Raw genomic sequence first — 16,216 nt, 5'->3', positions numbered from 1 at the left:
GCTTAAGCCACTGAGCCACCCAGGCACCCCAGGAAAAGCTACTTTCTTAACAAAAGCTAGGAGCAACACTGAGTAAAAGTATAAAAACATGCATGGGAAAGCTATGTACTAACTTCCTTCCTCTGAGCCTGGAGCAGGGTGAAAGAGTGGGGAGGGGAGGGTTTTAGCTGTATCTGTGATGATTTATTTATTCAAATATGTAAGAGATCTGGAACAGTCATGAAAAACATTAAAAGTTTTAGCTCTGGAAGGTAGACACACGGGTGTCTATTGTATTATCTTCAGTGCTTGTCTATGTATTTAAAATATTTTCAAGCTAAAAGTGATTTTTAATTAAAGCAGTGAGGAAACTTCCAGGAACCCCCCTCCCCCGCCCTGTGCCCCACCAGCATCTTGTACCTTCCTCTGCTGTGGGTCGCTTGTGTCCTATTATGACTGTCTGTTTAGCTGCTTGTCTCCCCAGACATGTTTGGGTTTCTGCCACACACCTCCTTCCCAGACAGACGGGGACGAATGAGCCCACTGGAAGGTGGGCATGTATCTCTTCCACCTTTGAGAAACGGGCAGCTCCAGGGAGACAGAACATGCTTAGGTTCTGGGAGCCAGTCAGATCAGAATCTGAAGTCTGACTTTGTAACTTCTGGCGAGTGATTTATCCTTGCTGGCTCACAGTTTCCCCCTTGGTAGGATGGGTTGCCGTGAGGACCAAAACGAAATCCAACACTTGGCCATAAGTGCTTGTGGACTGGGTGAACTGGTGATTCACAGACGAAGCAGAAGCCAGGAGATGGCAAGGCAGCAGACTGACCTGCAGAGTTTTTATTTTTACCTCTGGGGGACCCCTGGTTTTTCTCAGATGAAAGTGGTGAGCCTCACCCTCATCAGGGATGTGGTCCAGGCCCTTGTCATGCTCAGGGTGTATCAGCAGGGCTGTGGCTTAACCAGTAGCACTTGAGGCCGGTCTTGGGGGTGCAGGCCAGAGCACTTCTGGGTCTCCAGCAGCCCTCATTCTCCGCCTGGGCCGGGTGTCCCTGGGCTCAGTCACTAGGAGGACACCTCGGACCCAGCCCAGAGGTGCTCAGGACTAGGATTTATTACAGTGATCGGATGCAGCGTGAAGTCAGCACAGGGAGAAGATACAGACAGGAGAGTCTGGAGGAGCCCAGACGCCTCTCCCCCTGGCGTCAGCAGAACACACTTCATTCCTTTAGCATCGACTAGTGACATGTTCGAAGTGTCGTCTACCCTGGAAGCTCATCAGAGACTCAGCACCCAAGGTTAATAACCTTGTCTTCCAGACTCCCAAAGAAAACCAGGTGTTTGGCATAAACCGTAGTGTTTGTGCAAACCGTTGAGGGTGGATGAGCCTCTCCTGTTAGTCAGCGAGTGGTGGGCACTCCCCTGAAACGCAAGTTCTCCGCCGTCAGCTGAAAGCCAACTTTGCAGGAGATCTTGCTATGGACAGTGGTCTCAGTTCTGCTATGTGGACTCTTCTCTGCCCACCCCCTTCTGCAGATCACTGTGGAGGACTATGAGCAGGCTGCCAAGAGCCTGGCCAAGGCCTTGATGATACGGGAGAAGTATGCCAGGCTTGCCTACCACCGCTTCCCACGGACCACTGCCCGCTACCTGGGTCATCGGCGGGGAGACACTGCACCTCCGGAAGAGGGCCTCCCAGGTAGGGCACTGTGGGCGCTGGGCATGAGGGTCCCAAGGGGGACACAGCTCAAGAGTTGGTCAGGACTTCTTACTGGCAGGATGTATTTGGCCCAGACGGTGTTTTAAGGACAGGGCCCTGGTTTTGGCTTCCTACACCCATGTTTGCTGGTTTCCCCCAACATTGCATCTGCATGCACTATGTGCTCTGCCTTGGGTAGAACTGAGCTATAGAAGTTCAGAGAGAGGTGAAGGACAGTCTTGAGCTTGACAGTCCCCCAGAGAGAGGCAGCCTCATCCTGGGTATTTACAGCAACACCATTAGACTGTAAATGCTGAATTTGCTGATGGGTAGGATAGAGTGGGGGGTAGATGCAGAGTGCATGTTCTGAGGGCAGAGAAAGTAGGCTCTGGAGTCAAACACACCTGCGTTCTGGTCTCAGCTCCACAACTTTCTTGGGCAAGGTATTTCTCCAAACCTCAGTTTCTCAGTCTGTAAAACGGGACTAATATCTCTGTCCTGGGTCTGTTCTGAGGATTGAAAGAGAGAGTGCACGTGAAGTACTTAGTGCAGTTCTGGCATGACTGAACACTCTGAGTGAGTGTTCAGTCAATGGTAGCTGCGTTTATGCTGCCGAATTTGGGGAAAGAAGAGATCAGAGATGGCAGGGTGGTTTCTGGGGGACTCTGGCCTGAGAAGGACTTAGGAGCAGTAGAGGCTGTAAGTTGGGTAAGATGAATGAAGACAACAAGAAGCCACCATCTACAAAGGTGGCACCGGGGGATCAGGCAAGGGCCTGCTGGTCTGTGCCCGTGCCCAGGACCCTGGCTGCCCTCTGGGTGTAATGGATGCCAAGGGGTCTCCTGTCTGGGTTTTCCTTGAAGCTCTGAGACCTGGATGTTGAGCATCTGTGACCGTCTGGGACCCTGGTTAAATCTCAGCCCTTCTGGTTCCATTTCCCTGAGGCAAGTCGATGTTGCCTGCCCCAGTCTTGGCAAGGGCCAACAGAGTACCCTGGGGGTCTGGGAATGAGCCTGGTGAGGCCAAGGCTGTGGCTTTCTGCAGGCTCCTGGCACACTTTAGGGACTCCTGAGCTGGCCGGGGGCTGTGCCTAATCTGGGCACATGCTTTAGCCCCTGCAATGCCTCACATCTGCTCTGGGGCGGTCTGTTCCAAGCAGTGCCCGGGGGATACCCAGGCTGGTCACTCGGCCTTGGCTGCTTTCTTTGATGAAGAGTCCTGGGCTTCCCCCTGCCTGGGCTGGCAGCTGAGCCGCTGAACCCTGTGGAGGGTTGGCTGGTGTGCAGAGTCAGAGTCCCCAGATCTACTGCCATTTAGCATAACTTCTGTTCCTTGGCCAAAGGCAGAGCTTATCTAAAGTCAGGAGAAGTCATGAGAAGAGTGATGAGAATAATGTTGTCTAATTGATGGGTCAGGAATTACTGTTACAAAGCCCCTCTTATACCTACTTTTGCAGCCTTCACAACAGCTGGTGAAGGAAGGGGGTTTTAGTCGCAGATGAGCAGGGGCGGGACCAGAGAGGTGAAGTGCTTTGTTGAGTCTCATAGCTGGGAAGTGGCCAAGAGGCATTTTCGGCTTCCTGTGGGCTAACAGTCCTGGGGACTGAGAGCTCTGTCCTTGCCATTCCCGGCTCTGTGTGGGGGATGGGCTGCCTATTCTGTGCTTATCTGGGGAGGAGGGGGACCCCCCTTCTATCTAGCCCCTTGGCGGCCCGGGCTCAGGAAGATGTGGGAGGACAGGGACAATTATTCCCACTGGGCAGTCCCAGGTGCTGCCTGTTATTTTATTACAAGACACAGCAGCCCTTTCTAATGTGCCTGGTGTCCCTGTCATGCCCAGGAGGCTGAAGCTCATTTCAGTTAAATTAAACATTTACTGATGTGCCAGCCATGTGCCAGGAACAGTTCTAGGAAATGGGGATACAGTACTAAACAAGACAAACAGATAGGTCCCAAGATAAGTAAGTGGAATTATTGCCCATAGTAGCAAATGCCACAGAGACGATACAGAGGAGGGAGGGATACAGGTGATGTCAGGGCAGGTAGGGGTGGCCGGGGTGACGGGGTTTTAGCTGAGATGATGAGGCTAGCCCTCCCCGAGTAGGTGACTTCTGAGCTCATGTGAGCTCACGAGGTCCAGGGCACGTTGCTATCACTCAATCCTGTTTTGCAGATTTCCACCCTCCCCCTCTGCCCCAGGAAGATCCTTACTGTCTGGACAATGCTCCCCCCAACCTGGGCTACCTGGTTCGCATGCGGGGGGGCATCCTCTTCGTGTATGATAACAAGAAGATGCTGGAGCGCCAGGAGCCCCACAGCCTGCCCTACCCCGACCTGGAGACCTACACCGTGGACATGAGCCACATCCTGGCTCTCATCACGGATGGCCCCACGTAAGCCCGCTCTCGCTGAGTCCACCTCTCTGCATGGCAGCTGTTCTGTGAGAAGGGGCTGTCAAAGGCCAATCAGGTCCCCCTTTTACTCCTGGCTTTCCTGCACTTAAATCACCCTCTTTCCCCCATGCTTTGTGGGTTCCTGTAACAGTTTTCCATCATAGGCTGGTGTGTTCTTAGAGTCGGTACTACCTGTCTCTTCTGCATCCTAGAGCTGGATCTTCTGCTCATCGGGGCCAACCTGTGCACCTTACGGTGGCGGTTCTCCTTCTCCCCAGGCAGGGCAGCAGCCTTGCCAAGATCCAGCCCAGGGCATCATAGATGGTGGAGGAGAGAAGACTTGCTTTGGTTGTTGGGTTTTCTGTGTTTCTGGAGGGGAGAGTTCAGGGAGCCTCGGAGCTTTGTGCCTTGACCCTCAGGATGCTGGCAGGCTCGGCTTGAGCTAAGCTGGCAGGCTGTTGTCTCCCTACATTGGGCCCCTCCCTTCTTGGTGAGCACTTCAGCTCATCAGTAAATGAGGTTCGGCAGGCCTGGCCCCTGAGCCAGGGTGTGGCTGTGCTGAGTGCTGGGCTGAGTGCTGGGCCAGGAGCAGGAAGGGGGCAGGGAAAGGGTGCGGTCACCACCCAAGAACCTCTCTTGCCCTGCCTTCAGGGTTTGCTGGAAAAGGTGTGATGCCAGTTTCCAAGTGAGAGGAGTGGGTCCCAGGGGGGTGGGCAGAGTGGGTCTCAGGCCTCACTGATCTGAGGGCAGAGCTAAGAACCAGGAAGGACAGAACAGTTTCCTGGAGGCTTGCCTCTGCCGTGTGAGGAGGAGCTTTGCGGGGAAGCCTGGGGAGGGAGAGGAGGGGCAGGACCCCAGCTATTCCAGGAGGTTTGTGTGTGGGGGGGTGGGGCGGGGTGGGTTGTTCTATCCAGGAGGCTGTCCAGGCCAGTCCAGCAGGGAAAGGGACTAGGTGAGATGGCCTTTGAAATCCCTCCTGACTGCCTCTTCCTGCTTCCTCTGAGCTCTGCACTGGGGCTTGGCTCGGTCACCATGACGACACTGTTCCAGGGCGGGCAGAGGATCCTTATGAAAGGCCGAGTGAGCTGCTGTTTGTTTGGGGGTCACAGGAAGGAGGGTGGCGTGACTTGTCGTTGAAGGTTCCGTGTGGCTGTGGCACATGGCCAGGCCCCTGGGCTGGGTGTGGGCCTGGAGCTGGCCAGGAGCAGTGAGCCTTCCCACCTTTGGCGGCCTTTGCTGGCTGGCGGGAGCATTAGTCCCTGCAGAGGTTTCCGTCCTAGTAACAAACATCTCTACATTCCTCATCTGGCTCAGGATACAAACACCTCCTCCGCTTGTCCTGAAACCTCAGAGTTGAAGGGTCTTCAGGTCTCAGGGTTTGGGGAAGGTCATTAGGTCACAGGATGCTTCCTCCCCATGTCAAGGTGGGACTCGCCTCGCAGTTTGGCTTTATTACTGAGGTTCTGGGCAGAGGTAGAATTCCTTTTAAGGACTTAAAGGTGGCTGAGGATTGGTGGGGAGACAGAAGGAAGGAAGGGATAAGGAAGGAGACCTTTATCGAGCATCCTCTCTGCTCAGTCTTGGGTCCTGCCATTTCCATATGTGTTCATGGGAAACAGAGGTTTGGGATAAATTGCCAAAGCATGTACAGCTGGAAGTCAGAGAACCTGCACGAGGTCACAAGGTCAGCTTTGCGATGCCCCGAACGGACCGTCCACTCCTGTCACAGGGCACAGTCCAGCTGGGTCTGCCGAAAGCTGGAATGGCCACACCCCTCCCTGCTGCCCCCTGACCTTCCACCTGAGGGCCTGTCCCCACAGGCCCTCCGAACTGGAGGTCTCCGAACTGAAGAGCTCTGTGCGACTTCTCCTCAGCTCTGATTTCTCCCCCTTCCCCACCCGCAGGAAAACATACTGTCACCGGCGACTGAACTTTCTGGAATCCAAGTTCAGCCTGCATGAGATGTTAAATGAAATGTCTGAGTTCAAAGAGTTGAAGAGTAACCCACATCGAGACTTCTATAACGTGAGAAAGGTGCGTCAGTAGTCCACTACTGAGAGCCACCCCTCCCGAAACCCCTCCCAACCCATTGAGATGCCCTGAGCCAGTCTGGGGCTGGTCCCCTATGTGGCCTTCCTTGGCCAGAGGAGTGTGACATGTACGTGTGGAAGGAAGACTGGCGGGTTGCCTGCCTGCTGTCGGGCCATGCCTCAGACCGTACTTGGTATGACTCTAGGTGGGAACTTTTGTCCGTGTTCTGTATCTGTTGCAGTGTACCCTGTGACTTGGAAAATACGGTATGGTCTGTGAATTGCTCGTAAGACTTGAGGCCAGGCTCCTTTTAAGGTGGAGGATGTATTCACCATGGAGAGAAAAGGCTGTTAAAATCTCTTTGGACTTGGGAACTTGTGGTTTGCTTCCTTCTGGATCAGGAGTAGGGAAGGATCCCGTGTGCTCCTGTCTTGCCCCTCCCCTAGGGTGCGTGAGCTGTAACCTGGGCTTGGGTGTGTGTATTAAATAGTCCTGGCCTCCAGCTTTTCCATTTTCTTCCACTTAACTAATATCACTGCTAAGCCTGGGGTGTTTGATGTTGAACGGGAGTCACTGCCCGTCCCCGAGAAGTTCCCAGCCCAGTCCTGTCAGTGTGAAGTGTTGTGGTGGGAGTGGCTTCCAGGAAGAGCCTAGAACTGAGCTGACTTGAAGAGTGCCTAAGACTCAGCCTGGGCAGGGGCGGCGGGCAAGGCAATGGAAGGGATGGTGTTCCAGGCAGAGGGCATAGCCGAAGACCAAGAGGGAGAGAGTGCTGTGCCATGGGAGAGGACAGACTATGTCCAGTGGTGTGACAGGAGCTCAGGTGTGAGTGACAGTGTGGTGCTGGGCTGTGGGGAGAGTGAGGTGAGAGGTATGTGAGGTTCTGGACCATGTGGGGGCCCCAGGGTTTCTCAGAGGAAGCAGGGAGCAGGGCGGGGCCATGGTCATACTCTGGAAGAGAAACTCAGGGTGAGGGGTGGGGATTAGGCTTTGCCTCATGGCCCAACCTGAGCTGACTCACAGTGGGCTCCTCATCTCCAGAGGGGCCTCTGTTGCAGATGTGACCCTTTGAGGACTGCCCCTCCCCGTGGTCAGCTTTGAGAAGGGGGTGTTAGTCAGGGGAGGATATGGCTCATCTGTGGAACCCAGGCCTCCCTGACCTGATTGGGAACACTCAGCAGTAATGAACAGACAGCCTCCTCAAGGGAGGCCCCAGGGTCACTTCTGTTAAGCATCATGGGGTCTGGCATGGACTCCCACTTGGAAGGGACCTTAAGTGGATGAGGTGGCTTCAGCTCATGGGCTGTGAGGCTATGGAAATGTCTCAGGCGTTCCAGGTTGAGGTGAGGGGCTGTGTTAGAAATCAGCCCCCTGGCATTCTCACCCCCGAGTACTGTTTGCTCCTCTGTGAGGCTTAGGTGCTCAGACAGGTAGGTGCTTCAGGCACCATGCCAACTCCTCTCAGCTCTGCTGAAATGCACCACAGGCCCAGATAGGTGCCTGGGGAAGCTCCTTGCCTGGCCTATGCAACCCCGCCCTCTGCATGAACACTCTGGTCCTGGCGGCTTCCCGCTTCCTGGGGCTAAAGGGGTCCTTGCTAACTGCATTGGCTCGGACACTGTTTGCTTCTGAGGTGGGGCCCCTGTGGGTGTTCCTAGGCCAACTAGCTACTCTCTGGGATACAGGAGAGAGTCCTGGTTACCTACCCCTAGGTGTTCCCTGTCAGTCTGGGGGTAAATGTGCTCTCTGGATAGGGATGACCTTGACCTCTGTGCTGTGACTCATTGGTCTGTTCTCTGGCACCACAGCAGTCCATAAACATGGGCCCGGATCTGCTCCAAGTCAGGCCTCCGCCTGCCCCTCCCTGCATCCTGGTTGCTGGCTGCTTTATCTGACCCTGGAAGCTTCTGTGGGAAGAGAGCCGGCTTTCTGAAACTCAGGGTGGGCTGGGAGGGTGGCTCCGTATTTCCAAGGTAGCTGTCAGTGTTGGGAGGGCAGGCTGGGGCCGTGCTCGGAGGCAGAGGCTGTGAGTGGCCACGGGTGTGTGGGGCTGGTCTTTGTGAATGTGTCTGTAGCATCACAACCTCACAACACCGCATGGCTTAGGACACCACGTGGCCCAGCCGGCGGGACTGTGTAACTGAGACATTTGTTTTTTGCTCAGAACTAAGAACCAGGGCTGAGTGTGTTTACTGCCGAGGACTTGGGTAAGATTGGGCCTTCTCCACGTCGGTTTAAGTGTCATATCAGGCAGAGCAAACCGGCTTCATCTTCTGTGCCAAACTTGACCAGTCGGCCGTGGCTACTCCCACAGCTTAGTGAAAATGCCGCATTTGGTTACTGATGTCTGACATGGCTGGGGGAATGGCCAGTGTTGGCTCAGGGACCGGGTGCCGGGCAGCCCTGTTTGTAAACTGTCCTGTTGTGAAAGCCTGGACCCGATGTGAACGCAGGAACACACTGGTACTTCTGGTGAATTGAAAACACGGACATCCCATGACGGGCTCTTGTGTGTGTTCCTAAAATAATCACCTTGGACCTTCTGAAGTTTGGACTGGATGCTTTCTGGATTGTCCAGTTGTTTTTCTCCCTCATCTTGTGACCTGTGGGGGTGAGGACAGCCTGCACCCCCTGCAGTGTGTCACTGGCATGTGAGAGGATGGAACCAGAAAACCCAGAATGTGCTATGTCATGCTGAGGTGGTTGAGTCCAGCTGTGTCCGGCTGAGCTAAGCCTGGCTGGCTACGTGGGCGTCCCACAAGAGCCCTGCCTGTCCCTGAGGTGACCGAATCCCTACATGGTGCTTTGGGTGATGTTGTGGCTTTTGGTGCTTTGAGTGGTCTTACTTCTTTAATGGCTAGTGGTCTGTCTCTCTTGTCGGAAGGGCAGGATGAACGGCAAGAAGGGCCCCGATGAGTCAGTGACGTGGCCAGTGACATGGGCTGGCTTGTATAATGTTCACAGAGATTCAGTAGATCAAATGTCTGGTTTGGCATGACTTGGAGATACTGGCCAGCTGTGGACCACATTCCCTGGCCACAGGTCAGCTGCCTGCCTCTCCTAGCCCTGGCAGAGTGCCCAATTGGCTGCAGCAGGAAGTGAATAGTACAGTCCTGGCCTGGGAGGCTGTTGCCATCTCCCTGGGGACCTCTTTGAGGCCCCTTGGGCTCAGGCAAGGGGAGTCAGGATGCACACTGCGACCTAAGGCCATCCCTCAGCCTGGCCAGGGCACCATTGCATCGGGGCTGTCCGCTGAAGGGAATGTTCCAAGAGGGGTCAGTGGGAAGAATGGCATTTTGTGGGGCATTTGGCGGGCCCTTGGGGTTACATGAGGATGTGGATATCATCATTTGTTCATTCGTCCATCCATTGATTCAGCAAATACGTCATACTAGGCTCTGGGATAGGCGTTGGAGACTTAGATGCATCAGCTGTAGTCCCTGTGCTTTGAGGCCTGTGCTCCTGGTCTAGTGACAGAGTCAACTAGTCTGTAGACTAAATTGGGAAGACATGTACGGTAATAGGAGCGTGTGGGCTAGCTTTCCTGGCTGGGTGAGGGAACTAGCTGGTCAGTGTGCCGGGGTGATTAGGACTGGCTTCCAAGTGGAGGAGTTGTAAGGAATCCCATGTAGGTGGATGAGACTGGTGAGGGGCCTGCCCAGCGGAGGAGACATGTGGGCCAAGTGACGCAGTGCAGAATAGAACAGTGCCTCGGGCCCCTGTTAGTGCTGGGTCATGGCGGGAGCACAGGCTGGGCAGCAGGAAGGTGGGAATTAAGGTTGGAAGTCAGCCTTGAACCCCAGGCGAAGGCATTTGGGCTTTCTCTTGAAGACTTGGGGGCTGCTGATGACTCATTAGTAGGGGAGTGGACAGATCCAAACTACATTTTAGAAAGATCTCTGGCTACCATAACGAGGTCGAGAGGGCGGCAAAGCTAGAGGGAGGACCAGTTTCAAAGTCTAGCGGAGACTCTGGCGGGAGGGGTGCAGGTTCCAGGTATCGGTGGGACTACAGGTGCTGAGGTTTTGCACACCACTTTGAGGCTGGGACACCCCGTCTAGTTGCCAGCGGGGGTGGGGGTGGGGTTGGCTCACGGCTGGTGGCACTGTGCTGCAGGTGGACACGCACATCCACGCGGCGGCCTGCATGAACCAGAAGCACCTGCTACGCTTCATCAAGCACACGTACCAGACGGAGCCCGACAGGACCGTGGCCGAGAAGCGGGGCCGCAAGATCACCCTGCGGCAGGTGTTCGACAGCCTGCACATGGACCCGTACGACCTCACCGTGGACTCCCTGGACGTCCATGCGGTGAGTGAGCCTCCCACCATCCTGGGTGGGTGCCCTGCCCCCAGGAAAGCGGCCCAGTGGCTGTACCTGGGAGACGCTGCGCTTGTGGCTTCCAGGCATGGAGAGGTGAAAGGGAATTTGGCCTCAGGGAATCACAGGGCCATGGGACAGGAGAAAAGGGTACGTGACCTGGAGTCAGACAGGTCCAAGTTCTAATTCCCCTTCTGCCAGCTGGGAGTTGTAGGCCCTTAAGCAATTCACTTACGCTTTTATTGCCTTGCTTATAAAATGGGGAACGCCATGTGCCTTGTTGATGGGACGGTTATTAAAAGACTAAATGATGGTGCAGAAGACAGTATGGAGTTTCCTAGGAAAAAGTTAAATACAGAATTGCCATGTATTGCAGCAATTCCATTCCCAGGAATATACCCCGGAGAACTGAAAGCAGGGACGGAAACACACACATGCACACCCAGGAGAACAGCAGCATTGTCTCCAATGGCGGAAAGGGGGAAACAACCCCAGTGTCCATCAGTAGGTGAAAGGGCAAACACGATGTGGTAAATACGTACAATGGAATATGATTCAGCCCTAAAAAGGAATAAAGTACTGATACTCTGATGTGGATGAACCTTGAAAACATGACGCTAAGTCAAAAAAGGCAGACAGAAGAGGACAGTTAATGTACTGTTCACCTGTATGAGGCATGCAGAGTAGGCAAATTCATGGAGACAGAAAGGAGAGTGGTGGTTACCAGGGGCAGGACGAAGGAGTCATGGACAGTCATCGTTTAATGGGCACAGGGTTTCAGTTTTATGAGATAGAGAGTTCTGGAGATGCATGGTGGTGATGGTTGCACGATGTAATGAATGCATTTAATACCATTGAACTGTACACTTAAAAATGGTTAAGATGGTAATTTTGCGTTAGGTATATTTTACCACAATAAAAAAAATCTTTGTTAAACAAAACAAAACAAAAGAATGAGGTGATGTGGAGAAGGTGCCTTACGAAGTCCAAGCAGTAACAGACACACTGTATTACTGACTGTTCAGTAGTCTGGTGTTTTCTGCTCACTCAGCCAGCTGGGCTCCTAGCTGTGGCACCTTGGAGCACGAGGTCCCTTGGTCCCCACAGAGGGCCCCATTAGAGGACCCCCAGGCTGGCTAAGTGAGGATACACGGCCTGGCTCCGGGACTTCCCACAGGCTCATGCAAGAATGGACAAAGAAGACATTGGTCAGCACAGCCACACATAAGGCCGCCTCTTGAAGGCCTGGAGGGGGAGACGTGCGTGAATATGAACAATATGGCGACCTGCCTGGTGGTGTCCTCTCTCCAGGGTCGGCAGACCTTCCATCGCTTTGACAAGTTCAACTCCAAATACAACCCTGTGGGGGCCAGTGAGCTGCGCGACCTCTATTTGAAAACTGAAAACTACCTGGGAGGAGAGTACTTCGCTCGGATGGTCAAGGCAAGTGAGCGCTGGGCCTCTTCAAGCCTCCCCCCTGACCCAAGGTGCCTGACAGCACCTGCCTGTGGAGGGGGTGCTGCAGGCCTCCTGTTTTCCCCTCCCCGAATCCCTGCAGGTCCACCATCCAGCTCGGGCAAGGCTCAGGTGCCTAGGGTGCCCTGGCTACCAGCTCCTGAGCACGGGCGGGCTGGTGCTGCAGGTGCTCGCCGCAGCCCGGAGGAGGGCAGGGTATCCTGGTGCTCACGGTGTCTGGGCTCACCGCCCTGTCTGTCTGCAGCCTGACTTTGGCTGGGGGCATCGGGAGATGCTTCTGGTGCCTTGCCTGGTTATGCGCAGCACTGTGCAGAGGCCTTCCCTCCCCCAGGAAGGAGCCTCTCCTGGGGTGGAGGAGCAGTTACATGGCAGCTAGGGGATACAGATCAGGTCTCCCCAGCCTGCGAGCTGGTGATGGAGGAAGCTGCTGGATGCAGCAGCTGGCGTGCTCTTGGGCTGACCTGAGCTCTTCTTGGTGCTAGGAGGTGGCCAGGGAGCTGGAGGAGAGCAAGTACCAGTACTCAGAGCCACGGCTTTCCATCTATGGCCGCAGTCCTGAGGAATGGCCCAACCTGGCCCGCTGGTTCATCCAGCACAAGGTCTACTCGCCCAACATGCGCTGGATCATCCAGGTGCCCCGGATCTAGTAAGTGAGGCGGCTTGCTGTCTGCCCGTGCCCTCTGGGGACACAGCCCATCGCTCATGGGCTGCTGGGTCTGCACTATTCTGGTGGGGCTGGTGCTGGTACTGGCTTGGGCCTCTCTTCCCTAGACATTGTCCCATAGCAAGGGGTGGTCGGCAAAGCTCCTTGTGCCACTTCAACCCTTGTTTGTTGACAAACAAGCGTGTGCAAGGCCTAGTAGGGACCACTACCCATCTTCTCACCGGGGTTGGAGGGTGGGTGATCCTTTTCCCTGAGCCCCTGGGTATGAGCAACCTAGTGGTAGCCTACACAGCTGGCTCTCTCCATGGCTGTGATTCAGATGACCACTGGTTTCTCCCATCTGGTGTGGGGCTCATGGTCCCTCAGTGGGCTGGGATATGCAGTGTAGGGGAAGTGAGCCGAGGGGCAGAGAGTCTGGATCACTGATAAATTGGTGAACTCGTCTCTTAGACATTGGTCAGCCTGAGTCCCCAGACCCCACTCCCAGCATGGCCTGTAGCTTGGGAAAGCTCTCGGATGGGCGGGAGTGGATGTTGAGCTTCAAACCAGTGCCTAGTGTTGGGGACCTTGCTGGGAGCTAGAGAGGAGAGGAAGGACCTGTGTTCAAGCCGCATCTCTGGCTCTGCTCTGGGTGTTTATATGGGAACACAAGCTGCTTGAGAAAAGGATGGGGCTGTCCTTCTACAGGCCAGGGGGTCCACTTTAATTAGCAAGTCTCTGTTTTCCCCCAGTGACATATTTAGGGCAAAGAAGCTGCTGCCAAGCTTTGGGAAGATGCTGGAGAACATCTTCCTTCCCCTCTTTGAGGCCACAATCAACCCCCAAGATCACCAAGAGCTTCATCTTTTCCTCAAATATGTAAGTGTGGGTGGTGCTGCAGGCGATGTGCACAGCAGTGGATGGAAGAGAGGATTCCAAGGGGGCTGGGTCAGGCTTCCCTTCTCAGATCCTCTCTCTCGTGTGCTCCGGAATAGGCAAGAAACTGAATTTCTAAAATAAGGAGTTTGCTCCAGGTAGCGGAAGTCCCCGTCTTGTCAGGGGCAGCCCTGGGGTGTGGGTGGGATGTCAGGGAGACAGCAGTAGGGAAAGACTAGGGTGGAGTCAGTTCCTGGCCCGGTGGGGCTGGAAAAACTGGTTCCTAAACCCCCCCCCCCCGCCCCCGCCCAGCACCCAGCAGCTGCCCCAGGTCTTTAGAAATGCAGACATTTCAATGCTCCTGCTTTTAACTTGAAATAATGGTTCTCACGTCTTGTTTGGTTGACTACAGGAGCCTGACAACATATGTTTTCCTGACTAGTTACGGGAGAGGGAAAGAAGGAATGGAGAGGATACCCAGAAAAGGTATATAAGTGGGGCAGGAGCCGATCCCTCCCTCTGGGTTCCCAGAGTGGAGGTGGCTGTCACAGTGAGAAGTGAGCCCAGAATGCAATGGAGGTTCTGGAGGTCTGATAGGGAAGGAGGAGAGAAGATTCCAGGGAGCTAAGTGGATGGGGGAGGGCTGTTGAGTCTGTGTTTGTGTTGAGTCTGCCAGGAATGGTTTAAACAGGCCGGGGGACATGACTGAATTTATGTTTTAGACAAACATCATTCTGGCTGTTGTGTGGAGAAAGGCCTGGAACAGAAGCTGGCTGGCGATGGGTGGAAAGGGACAAGAGCAGAGTCAGGGGCCCCGCTCCAGTAGTGGAGAGAGATGCTGGGGGCTTCCTGCTGCGATAACAGCTCATGGTTGTTGAGTGTTTGGTGCCTGCTCCCGGGATCCGCGCTACAACACTATCTCACTTCAGTCTTAGGACAACCTTATGTCACGTCATTTTGTTGGTGTTAGTGCTAAGCGGAATCCTCACGTGCTTGCTGTGTGTTAAGCACTGTTAAGCGCTCTCCATGGACTGTCTCATTTAATTCGCACAGCAGTCCTGTGAAGCTACTAGCGCCCGTTCACACAGGAGGAAAAGACATGAAGCTAGGAGCTGGCCGAGTGGGCATTCGCAGGCGGGTTTCTGATCCCCAGCAGGGGTATTGTCCGTGTGCTGCAGGGCCTCCCAAGTAGGAAAAGTGAGGCACAGGCAGATGGCAGGCTAGGGCCTCTGGGCACGAGGTGGGCATCGCTGCAGTATTGACAGGGCCTGGGCAAAGCCTGAAGGTAGGCTGGGGGAAGAGTCCGGGGTGCCTTCGGAGGTCACTACCACAAGTGGGGGAAGAGCAGGCTCGTGGAGCAGGAGTTGGGGGTTGGACATATCTTGTGCTTGGGGGCACTGCATCTGTGGGATACAGAGCTCAGGAGAGGGGCTGATGTTACCTCCATGCCAGGTGCTGGAGAGTCCAGATAGAGCATGGGGCTAGTGAGGGCAGGGCGGGGCTCCCTGGCCTCCCTGGCCCCCAGCCCCATCCAGGCCATGCTGGGAGCTATGGTGGCAGTCCTCTTATTGCCTCTGACGTGTGTTTCTATGACAAAGAAGTCTGCCAAGGCCCTCATAGGTCTCTTGTTCCTCGAGGAACCTACTGCCCATATAGGAATGGGAGGGACTGGCAGACCTGGCTGGGGCTCCCCAGTTTGAGCCAGCTGTAGAACAAGGTGGACAGTCTTCCAGAAGCCCCTTCAAAGTGCCGCTGTGGCTGAGAAGCTACATCTTCTGTGGGTTCACTTTGGTCAAGGTCTGGGACCAGGTGACCAGGAAGCCAGTGACTAAAGGCAAAGTTTGGGCCGCAGCTGAGGAGCAGCTGCTGTGGAAGGACAGAGGGCTCAGAGGGCAGAGCACCTCCCTCCTGGGGACCACAGCTCAGCCTTCCACGGGGCCCTCTTGGGTGGGACCCACCTTGACTTGTTTGTGAGGCATCCAGGCTGGTTTCCTGTGGCCCCAAAGGTGCATCGCAGGGGTGTCCTCGACTTACAGCCCCAGAGTCTAGACCGGGAGCCCATTTAGGCTCAGGTTGTCTTAGGCCTGGTTGTCTTTTGAGGGCAAGCTCCCTGAGCATTTTGGGCCTGGTTTGTTCACAGGCAAGACCTCCCTCAAGGGTGGCTCTGAGGGTTACGTTAGCTGTTGTGTGGTAAGTGCTTAGGGCCTGGCATATAGTAGGCTGATGGGAAACACCGGTCCCATTCCCCTCATAGCCACTGTCACTGCTGCCGATGGCCGTTTCTGCTAGCTACCCTGCGGTGCTCCTCCTTGGCACAGCAGAGAGGTGGCTGGTGGGTATGGCTTCCACTGGTCACTTGGTCCAGCCCGAGTTTTCCCTTGCCATCACCACGACCACACCAGGGCTTGGCACTCTCCAGGCTGGCCTCCTGGGTACATTGAGAAGCCAATGGAGGGACGGACTGTGGGCTTGTGCCCACTCTCCATCCTGGGATGGACATGGCCTCAGGCTCCACAGTCCCCAGCTGAGGTATGAGCCTGGCACGCCAGGACTTCAAGGCCTCTGGCAGCTCATCAGCCTCAGCTTGAGACAGGACTGCTCCTCCCACTCAGGTGACAGGGTTTGACAGCGTGGATGATGAGTCCAAGCACAGCGACCACATGTTCTCAGACAAGAGCCCCAGCCCGGACGTCTGGACGAGTGAGCAGAACCCACCGTACAGCTACTACCTGTACTACATGTATGCCAACATCATGGTGCTCAACAACCTCCGCAGGTGGGTGGGCCCGGCCCCGCACAC

At 55.1% G+C, this 16,216-nt stretch overlaps 1 protein-coding gene across 2 annotated transcripts in view; it reads left to right on the top strand.

Moving 5' to 3' along the window:
• AMPD3 (adenosine monophosphate deaminase 3) overlaps window positions 1-16,216 on the top strand; it is a 46,021-nt gene that overhangs the window by 22,354 nt on the left and 7,451 nt on the right. For both annotated transcript variants that reach the window (XM_080817806.1, XM_080817805.1), the window contains exons 4-11: window positions 1,516-1,678; window positions 3,851-4,070; window positions 5,975-6,104; window positions 10,218-10,412; window positions 11,733-11,864; window positions 12,380-12,543; window positions 13,293-13,419; window positions 16,029-16,192. In XM_080817806.1, the coding sequence (XP_080673932.1) occupies window positions 1,516-1,678; window positions 3,851-4,070; window positions 5,975-6,104; window positions 10,218-10,412; window positions 11,733-11,864; window positions 12,380-12,543; window positions 13,293-13,419; window positions 16,029-16,192 (1,295 nt within the window). The remainder of the gene's footprint in view (window positions 1-1,515; window positions 1,679-3,850; window positions 4,071-5,974; window positions 6,105-10,217; window positions 10,413-11,732; window positions 11,865-12,379; window positions 12,544-13,292; window positions 13,420-16,028; window positions 16,193-16,216) is intronic.

Source organism: Martes martes, assembly GCF_963455335.1.
Source record: "Martes martes genome assembly, chromosome: 10".
Lineage (NCBI taxonomy): Eukaryota > Metazoa > Chordata > Mammalia > Carnivora > Mustelidae > Martes > Martes martes.
The sequence above is the reverse complement of the archived record's forward strand: the minus strand, read 5'-3'. Positions and strand labels throughout refer to the sequence as shown.